The 9,029-nt window shown below is 37.4% G+C and overlaps 1 protein-coding gene across 1 annotated transcript in view; it reads left to right on the forward strand.

Moving 5' to 3' along the window:
* ATP2B1 (ATPase plasma membrane Ca2+ transporting 1) overlaps positions 1–8,651 on the forward strand; it is a 61,657-nt gene extending 53,006 nt beyond the window's left edge. The window contains 4 exon segments of the mRNA XM_030468931.1: positions 477–584; positions 2,341–2,523; positions 2,891–2,977; positions 7,192–8,651. Of these exon segments, the coding sequence (XP_030324791.1) occupies positions 477–584; positions 2,341–2,523; positions 2,891–2,977; positions 7,192–7,503 (690 nt within the window). The 3' untranslated portion in view covers positions 7,504–8,651.
* Positions 8,652–9,029: the final 378 nt, after the last annotated feature.

Below are 9,029 nucleotides of genomic sequence, written 5' to 3' on the forward strand. Positions count from 1 at the left end.
TCATTGATAATTTAAAGTCTTGACATTTAAGACCAGTGGGATACATAGCAATATTTTGCTGAATTATTTCTGAAAAGTTTCATGTATGTGGATTATTACTATTAATAGAAGTTTAATAAGCAACATGAATACGAGTGTTCATATGATAAATAATCATTGTAAAGTTATGGCATCAAGTACATGCTGTTGCTGTGAAATGAAGAGAGAGAACTACATTCAAAATGAAGTCATGAACAGGTTTTTGTGAGTGATATTTCAAGAATGAATGGGTAGTTCTTGAAATACTGAAAAAGCACAAGAAGATGGCTTAGTTTGGGAAACTAACTCAGACTGCTGAGGCAATAGAAGTGCATGCTTAAAAAGATGGAAAGTCCTATGTTCAAATGAAGAGCTGTCTGCAGTGGTCTTAAAGCACTAGAGAATTTTCTAGTCAGAGGTCACTGATCCATGTTGTCTAACGATGTTTGTCTTCACAGATAATTATTGTGCAGTTTGGTGGGAAGCCTTTCAGTTGCTCAGAACTCTCAGTTGAACAGTGGCTGTGGTCTATTTTCCTGGGAATGGGAACACTACTCTGGGGCCAGGTAAAGGAGCTTTTTAAAAATTCCAAATATCTACTTGCATTAGAATATTAATTCTAATATTAATGGGAAATACATTCAGATCTTTCAAGTGGACTATATGAATATATGACCATTAATAATTAATATTAATTAAAATTGTCTAGTTCAATAGCTAAAAAGTCCTTAGTTGGGTACTTACTCGGACTTAAATAATTAGTTAAATTTCATAACCAGATGCTATGGTTATATAGTAACACTTAACTAGAAGCAGCTGTAGTTGCCTTTTAAATATGAAAGCATCTTTTTAGCTAGATAAATACAGAAAGTTATGTAAGAATACACATGCAATGAATATAGCTAATTTCTTTTGAATGGTTTCTTGAAGAATTACAACTGTTAAACTTGCTAGTATTTTCTTAGTTTAAAAGCTTCCCGGAGTAGCAAGAAATGTGGCAAAACACATAACAGCTTTCTCTTTAATCTTCATTTGCATAACTATATAATAATTGGAAAGTTTTCCCACCTATTAAGCCATTGCATTTTGATTTTTTTCTCGCCCCTAGGCTTTCATTACTATTGCATGTACAACAGTGCTTGTAAGCAGCAAGCTTATTTACATGAAACTTAAGAGCTACAAAGTTTTCCATTATTTAATGACATAGTTGTCTAAACTTTTCATACCACATGAAGAGTTTTCCATTACAGTTTCTTTCCTTTCATTTTGTAAAGGGCACTTCAGGTTTCAGTATAAAGCTGAAAGGGTGAATTTTAGTTGTAAGATGTGTATTGTAAATGTGGGATTAAGCTTTTTAATAAGGTTCTCTGGAAAATTAATTATTTAAAAAAATCAAACAGAGTCACTCTGAGGTTTAAAACTAGCCTAGAAGAGAATTGAGATGGCTTCAAATACCTTTGACCCAAAGTGTCTTGCAAGGGCAAAGCTTCCCTGCTGCAGTTCATGCTGCTCTAGCATCTCATTAAAGTCAAAGAGCTTTTGATTTTCTGAGAATAGTAGAAACTGAGGTGTCATCTGGGAGCATTTGTAGTAGCAATTTCAGCATAAAGGGCTGTTTATCTTGCTTTTGGAGGAGTCTTTTTCCTCTGCAGCTGATGAAATGGTCTTTTAGGCTTGTGATGATCAAGGAGAGGAGTCTTGGCACTGGTCTGGATCTGCTAGATGGGATGTACCAAAACATGACATGTTTAAGTTTAAGATAGATGAACTAGTGTACACTAAGTAGCAAAGTAACAGTTTAGGGGTAAGGGTTTTGAAAATATTATTTACCTTGCTAATGGATTGATATGTCCTAGGTCACAAAAGAATGTGTGTCAGTTCTGTTTTTCTGAATTAACTGTGGCTACTTTAATTAAAGGATGTAGTTTTCACTTGAGGTAACACATCATGCTCATCAAACTGATGGAGCTCTGAAAGCTCTTGATACAAGCACACTCTACAGAATTAATAGCTCTTGTAGCTCTAGTACTGCTCCTTCCAGACATAATCAATTAGTTGTAAAGTTGAATTCATTGTCCTTAGATGCTATCTAGGTTTGTAGTCCAATTTTAATTTCATATCTCAGTTGGGCTGGTAGGCATATTCACAGCTTTGCAGATTTTCAGTTGTAGTGATTGCTCGTCCTGTTTAAATAATTTTGTTTTTTCAACCTTGTTAATTGCATGCAGGGTATTGTATTAAGCCTTAAGTCTGGTATTACATATAGTATCATTTTTAAAAGGAAAATACTAACTCTGATTACTGTTTTTCCTTCACTGTTAGTTGATTTCAACAATTCCAACGAGCCGTCTGAAATTCCTTAAAGAAGCTGGGCATGGAACACAAAAGGAAGAGATTCCAGAAGAAGAATTAGCAGAAGATGTAGAGGAGATCGATCATGCTGAGAGGGAATTACGTCGTGGTCAGATCTTGTGGTTTAGGGGCCTAAACAGGATACAAACTCAGGTATGGTCTTGAAAAAGGTAGGATGCAGTGGGTGTTACGAGGGAAATCTCTCCATCTCCAGTCCTTTGACTAAGGGGCCCGTTGTAATTGATGTGGTGGAGACTGCCAAAAGGGGGTCTGGATGGATGTGAAATCCCTCAGGGTTCTCTGCTTTCTTCAGCAATAAGTGCAACTCTTTCCTGTGTATCTGCTCTATTTAAAAAAAAAAAAGAAAAAAAAAAGAAAAAAAAAAAAAAATAAAACAAATTAAAAAAGTCCCCTTTCTTTACTTTTTGTATGTTATAGATGGGATGGTCCTTTCTCTTGTTCTCTCTCTCTCTCTCTCTCTCTTGCTGAGCAAGCTGTCACAATCTCTGATTCCTTGCAGATGGATGTAGTGAATGCTTTCCAGAGTGGAAGTACCATTCAGGGGGCTCTAAGGCGGCAACCCTCCATCGCCAGCCAGCACCATGATGTAACAAATATTTCTACCCCTACACATGTAGTGTTTTCCTCTACTACTGCTTCTACTACTGTGGGGTGTGAGTGTGTGTTCCTAAAGTGCATGAAATTAACATTTCCTAATTCACGTACCTAACGTTTCTCATTTTCTCCTTAGTACTTAAAATCATCGTTCAGGCTTTTATAGAGCTCTTCCACAAAGTGGAGTCCTCAAGACTTTTTTTTTCTTAGAGGGCTGAGAACAGGTGGAACAGTTTCAACAAAAGACTTAAATGTGAAAGCTGTGAGCCTGCACATTCTGTGCCTTCATCCATTTGTGTACAGGGGGATGTTTAAGATAAAACGGGAAAACTGTTGTAAATTTTCGAGTATATGCCTTTTAGGGTGGCTGACGCTGAGTGAATTAACTGTATAATCATGGACCCAGGTCGACAAAAATAGATGTCTTGCACTGCAGCACAAATTATACTTAAGGTAAACAAGCTGCTGGGAAAGCGAATAGTAAATTAAAAATACGAATGTAGCTAGAACATAGAGTATGAAATGTGTTTTCTTTGTAGCCTTTAAGGAATTTCTGAATCTCTGCTTCTGTTGGACCTTTATTACTGAATAACACAACTTTCTCAACATCAGGATTCAGGTGACGACAGAAGGCTTCTAAAATGCGTACAAGTCGGAAGAAACATTTAGCTAATGCAAAAAGGAAAAAAAGGTTTAAGCACTGAATGGTGAACCTTTCACTCAAATCTGAAGAGTTTTTTTCCTCTCTAGGTTCTTCTGGCAGCAGTTCATAAGCCATCAGTGAAAGTAAAGTTTGTCTCGCCTTGATTTTGCCCTGTTCATATTGTTCTCTAAGTCGCACTTCAGTTTTAGCCTTTCTCTCTGTAGAGGCTAGAGGTTTAATGTGTGTAGGCTTAAACTCTGGAGCCTGATAATGCATAACAGTTATAGTTGAATACTGACTGCTAATATCTATTGTTGAAAGAGTTTTCCACCTTAATTATATATTGCATGTTTAACTTTCTTCTCTAAATTCCTAGAGACTGGTTAAATAAATCACTTTGAGAGGGCATCTTTCCCCCCCTGTTTTTCAGACTTTCAGATTACCAGATGGATGAAGACCCTTAATTTCAAGACCTGTCTTAAATGAAATGTTCTCTTCTGCATCTTCTTTTTCCTTTTTTTTTTCTTTCTTTCTTTTTTTTTTTTTTTTATTGAGTTGACCAGAATTCCTGTATGAGCTTGCTCAAGTATCAAGTGTTTATCTCTGTACTTGTCCTCCATTGGTGAGACAGGTATTTCCTTTCCTTGCAATAGTATTGAGAAGCTCAGCTCACAAATTCAAGTATCTCAAGAACACAAAGCGAAAAGTAGATTTAACAGTAAGGATGCACAGGATTGCATCTCCTAGTTAAAATGCTAATTAGTAACCTGTATCCCTAACAACACTCAAGAACATTAATTAGACATTTAGAATTCTCTAGAGAGGAACTTCATGCCATGCTGCCATTCGAGCAGAATCTAATGGGCACTGCAGCATCTCATTGCATCAGATGACCAATGCAGATACAGAGCTACAATAGCGTAAAACTAGTTTTTGATCCTAACTAGTTTATACAGCCTTCTGCTGGTCTCTCCAGGAGAACAAATTATGATAATTAATATGTATTGATGGAGAATAGATGTGCTATTCCATTGTGTCTTGCTTTTCAAAGCTGTTTGTTGGAAAATAGTTCAGCTGTTCCTAAGAAGTGAGGTTGCAACTCTTAAGCAGCCATCTGGCTAGGAGGATTTGGAGTGCTTACTGCATTCCTTGCTATTCTGGTACTAATATGAGGAAGGCCTGATGACAGTATAAATTACACATAACAAATTGTCTTGTTTGCTCCTCACTTATGCAATTTATTTATAGTTACCTCTCCAGTTATCTCGAGTAGTTGAAAATAAAGCCTTCAAAACACCATTTTCCCCTTTCAAGTATAAATTAAAATTGTGACAGTCTGATTTTCTGCCTTCATGGCTGGACTCTTTGAGGGTCCTGAGTTCATGGGAGTATCTAGACCACTTGTTTAGTATGCATTCTGCATGGGAATCAAGCCTTTGTTGTGGGTATGCTTATTCCTGTGATAATTACAGCTGTCCTGATAAGCCAAAAATTGTTCTCCACTTCTGATTTTTCTAACTCACCATCTGTAAGCAATGAAAAAGCAGTCCCATGAGGCAGTCATATTTCATTTTGCCACATAAATCAGTGCTACACTGGGATGCAACATGCCAAACAAAGGCATTGCAAACTTGTGGTCTGGCATTGTCACTGCTGATATTCTTGGCAAGTGCCAAGACAGTTTATGCAGCTTGCTGGACTTGTTTAAAGCTCATGTAACATGCCAACTCCATAACAGCATGCTCAATTTTTTCATATGATGAACAGTAAAATAGTAGCTGCTGTTGTAATTTTTTACTTTTCAAGCACATTCACACTATTCCCTGCCCTTGCTTTATTGGTAGTTACATTCTCCCCCTTGCATGTGTGCCCCCCCAACATGGTTTCTATGGTTAATGGGGCTCAGCTGTGTACCTGTAGTATAAAAATGGGGATGTGATAGCTTTTGATTAAAATTCTTTGTGCAACTACTCTGAGTGGGTATGGTTTGGGAAAGAATGGTATTTCTAGAGGTTAAAGGACACTGCCAGGACCTAAGAACTTACCATATGCAGTGATCCTGTGGTAACAAACTTGATAGTGCGTTGCTTTTGGGGAGTCCTTGTCTGGGTTAACAGCACGGTTTTTTTGGTCTGTCTTAGCTGTTTTGAAGTGTGTGCTCTTGATCTGCTTGATCTTCCAGCTTTATTCTTCCACCTGGAAGTCACCTTATTTTTACTGTCAAGGTACTCTATGGAAGCAGTAGTCATGAAGTATTTCGCAGCTTGAAAACAGTCAAGCTTGGATGTGCAAAAAAAAATGTGTGCTTAAATTGTTGACAGTTCTTGTTGACTACAGGGTTGCTCTGCTGCCTGCTGTACGACAGAGGAACTTTGGGATCAAAACTGTGCTTTGCTGAAGACTCAGAGTAGGGATGTTGAGAATGGAATAGGAAGCTAGCAGAAGGGGAAACTGTGTCCTGACAGAAGGGCCGCTGTCTTCCGCCTAATCTGACTCATATTATCAGTTGAAGAATACTCCCTGAGTTGTTGCAGTTGCTCAGGGAAACATATGGGATGTGGGAGGAGGCAGGGAGTGTGGGCTGGTGGTTCATCATTTGAATAACAATTTGTAAAGTTTAAATTCAGCCTGGGCATGCACAGTTTGCAAAATGGAGCTCTACTTCATTCTATCTAATTTCACTCTGAAATGGTTGTTTATTAATTCTGTGAACTTAGCTTTCTGATTTGACAAGTGTTAGTTAAACAATGAAAGGACCTGAAATAATACTCAGCCTGGGAATTTTGTCCATGAATTCCATGTAAATTGAAAACTCAAGCAAAGGCTGATCATCTGCTTTTCTCATACTTTGTGCTACTTGAACAGTCTCTTCAAGGTTATGTACAACCTGTCATGGCTGCTTAATTCTACAGTGCAGTATTCCATTTCCTAGTTCTGGTCTTAAGTTTCCAAAGCACTGTTCAGTAAGGAACTTTCTGTAGTGTGGTAAACGGGTATATACTCGAATATTTACAGCTGTTAAAGTGGTATCCTTTTTTGCATGACTCTTTGTAAACGTCCAGTCATTGTGACATTGGCTTACACTTGCTTGGCTTCTTCATAGTCAGCTGACATCCTTATTCCTAGCATGAGAATTAGTAACCCTCTTATCCTTTAACTTATTTTCAGCCTCTCCCCTCCTTCCCATCCCTCCCATCCCTCCCTCAAGTATTCAATAAAACACTCATTTAGACTTTTAAATCTGTTAATAAGTAAATAATTGTTGGCCTCACTTCTGAAAAACACTTAGCCCACATTAATTAATTAAACAATGCTAGTGCCACATCTGAATTTTTAGGCCCCCCATCTTTTCGCAGTACTTTTACAATTTTTATTCCTGTTGTGTAGACTGGCAGTGCTCTCCTGAAATGCTCTTCATTTTTTACAGTTTATTGCAAGTTCCACTGCATCACATACGAATTCGGTTCACTCATGTCTAACTGTTTGTGGATTCAGACTCATAAGAACCATGCCACTGCCAGCAAATCTGCAGCCTTTTAACACCCTTTTTCCTTTGCTTGCAGATCCGAGTGGTGAATGCATTTCGTAGCTCCTTGTACGAGGGGCTGGAGAAACCTGAGACACGAAGCTCAATCCACAATTTTATGACGCATCCTGAGTTTAGAATAGAAGACTCCGAGCCTCATATTCCCCTTATTGATGATACTGATGCTGAAGATGATGCTCCAACAAAACGCAACTCTACTCCCCCACCCTCTCCCAATAAAAATAACAATGCGGTTGACAGTGGAATTCACCTTACAACAGACATGAACAAGTCTGCTACCTCTTCATCCCCAGGGAGCCCGCTACATAGTTTGGAAACATCACTCTGATTGTAAGCTGAATGTTAACACACTAGCTGCATTGTAAAGAAATTGAAGCTGGGTCTCTTCACACATTATGATGGACAAGATGATATTCTTGTCTTGGACTTCAACAGAAGACACACTTGTACGAATGTAGATTTATTTTTTTAAAAAAAGCTTTCTGCCAGACTGGAGGGTGCTTTTCTGGGGGTGGGAGTAATAATGAACTCTGACTGAAAACCAGTAACTCAGCATAAGTGACCTGTGGATCATCTGTTGTGCTTAAGAATGGTCCTGAACAGTGTGTTAGCAGAGCTTTAGTTTATCATGGTCCTTTTCTGAGGGGAAGGCTTGGAAGGGCAAGGAGGCCCTGGATCATTGAATTGATACTTTAATTTCTGCTGTTGGCTGTTAATAATTTGGATTATTTATGTTTATAAATGATACAGATCTGTTTACAAGGTTTGTAGATACTTTTTTGTTCCTGTTCATAGATGGGAAGCTTCCTTATAAATGATGCAGAGAAAAAAAAAACAAAGACACAAAAAAACTAGTCCTTCAAATACTGCTGTATTTTCAGGAAAAGGGTGTTTCTATTGAAACTGTACTAAATTTTGCCTGCAATTTACCTTGTTAAATATTGTAGATAAATTGCTAATACTAATAGCCAAATAGATAACACTAATGCTTTGTAAAAACATGAGCAGTGGTGTTCTAATGAAGTTATGGCCTCTGTCCTAATTAGTTTCTTAAATACATTTACTACTTAATGGTTTTGAAACAACTGTTTAATTTTTAAAAATTTTGAGAAACTTACTGAATAACTTTTGTTCAGAACTTAGTAGGATTGTTTAATGCAGGACATCAATATGTGATGGAACTTGCTTGAAATATTTATGTTATCTCGGGCAAAATGGATTAAATCAAAATACATCAGAATCTTAGTCCTTTGTTTTTGTCTAAACATGTTAGCTTAGTGCTGTCTTGGTGAACTGTGAGTGGAACTGTGATTTTTTTTCTAATCTATAGAATCCATGCAGCATGAGGGCTGTTGGCATTTTGAAAGGTTGTTAGTGGGTAGCATACATGTTCTTTTTGTTTTTGAAACTTGTTTGTAAACATGAATAAATCTGCCCTTTTGTTAAAATAAAATTGCAGCAATTGTTTCTTACAGATTTTTTTTTTCTCATCTCCTTCACTGGAAACACTGAAAAGTACTCTCTTTTTATTACTGGTTAACTTTGAACTCCAGTTTCAAGATGGTAACAGCCCCACTAAAAATAATTTACTTTGGGTAAATGGAATCATGGTGGCTGCCTCCAGAGTGAATGTAAGCCTAAGGTACTCAAAAGTCTCCACTGATACAAAAGGATACTCCTTGGGAATGAATAGGTCTGCCTCAGCTTCCTATAATTCCTGTGAGTACTGTGTAATAAATGTATCCCTGATGAGTTAAATGAGGGGAAACTGAAAAATTATATATAGCATGGGTGAAAATACATTTTTTTTTTCAGTTGATTGATACATTTTGCACCAAAACTGACCTGCTAGCT

Source organism: Calypte anna, chromosome 1 (assembly GCF_003957555.1).
Source record: "Calypte anna isolate BGI_N300 chromosome 1, bCalAnn1_v1.p, whole genome shotgun sequence".
In the NCBI taxonomy this organism is placed as follows: domain Eukaryota; kingdom Metazoa; phylum Chordata; class Aves; order Apodiformes; family Trochilidae; genus Calypte; species Calypte anna.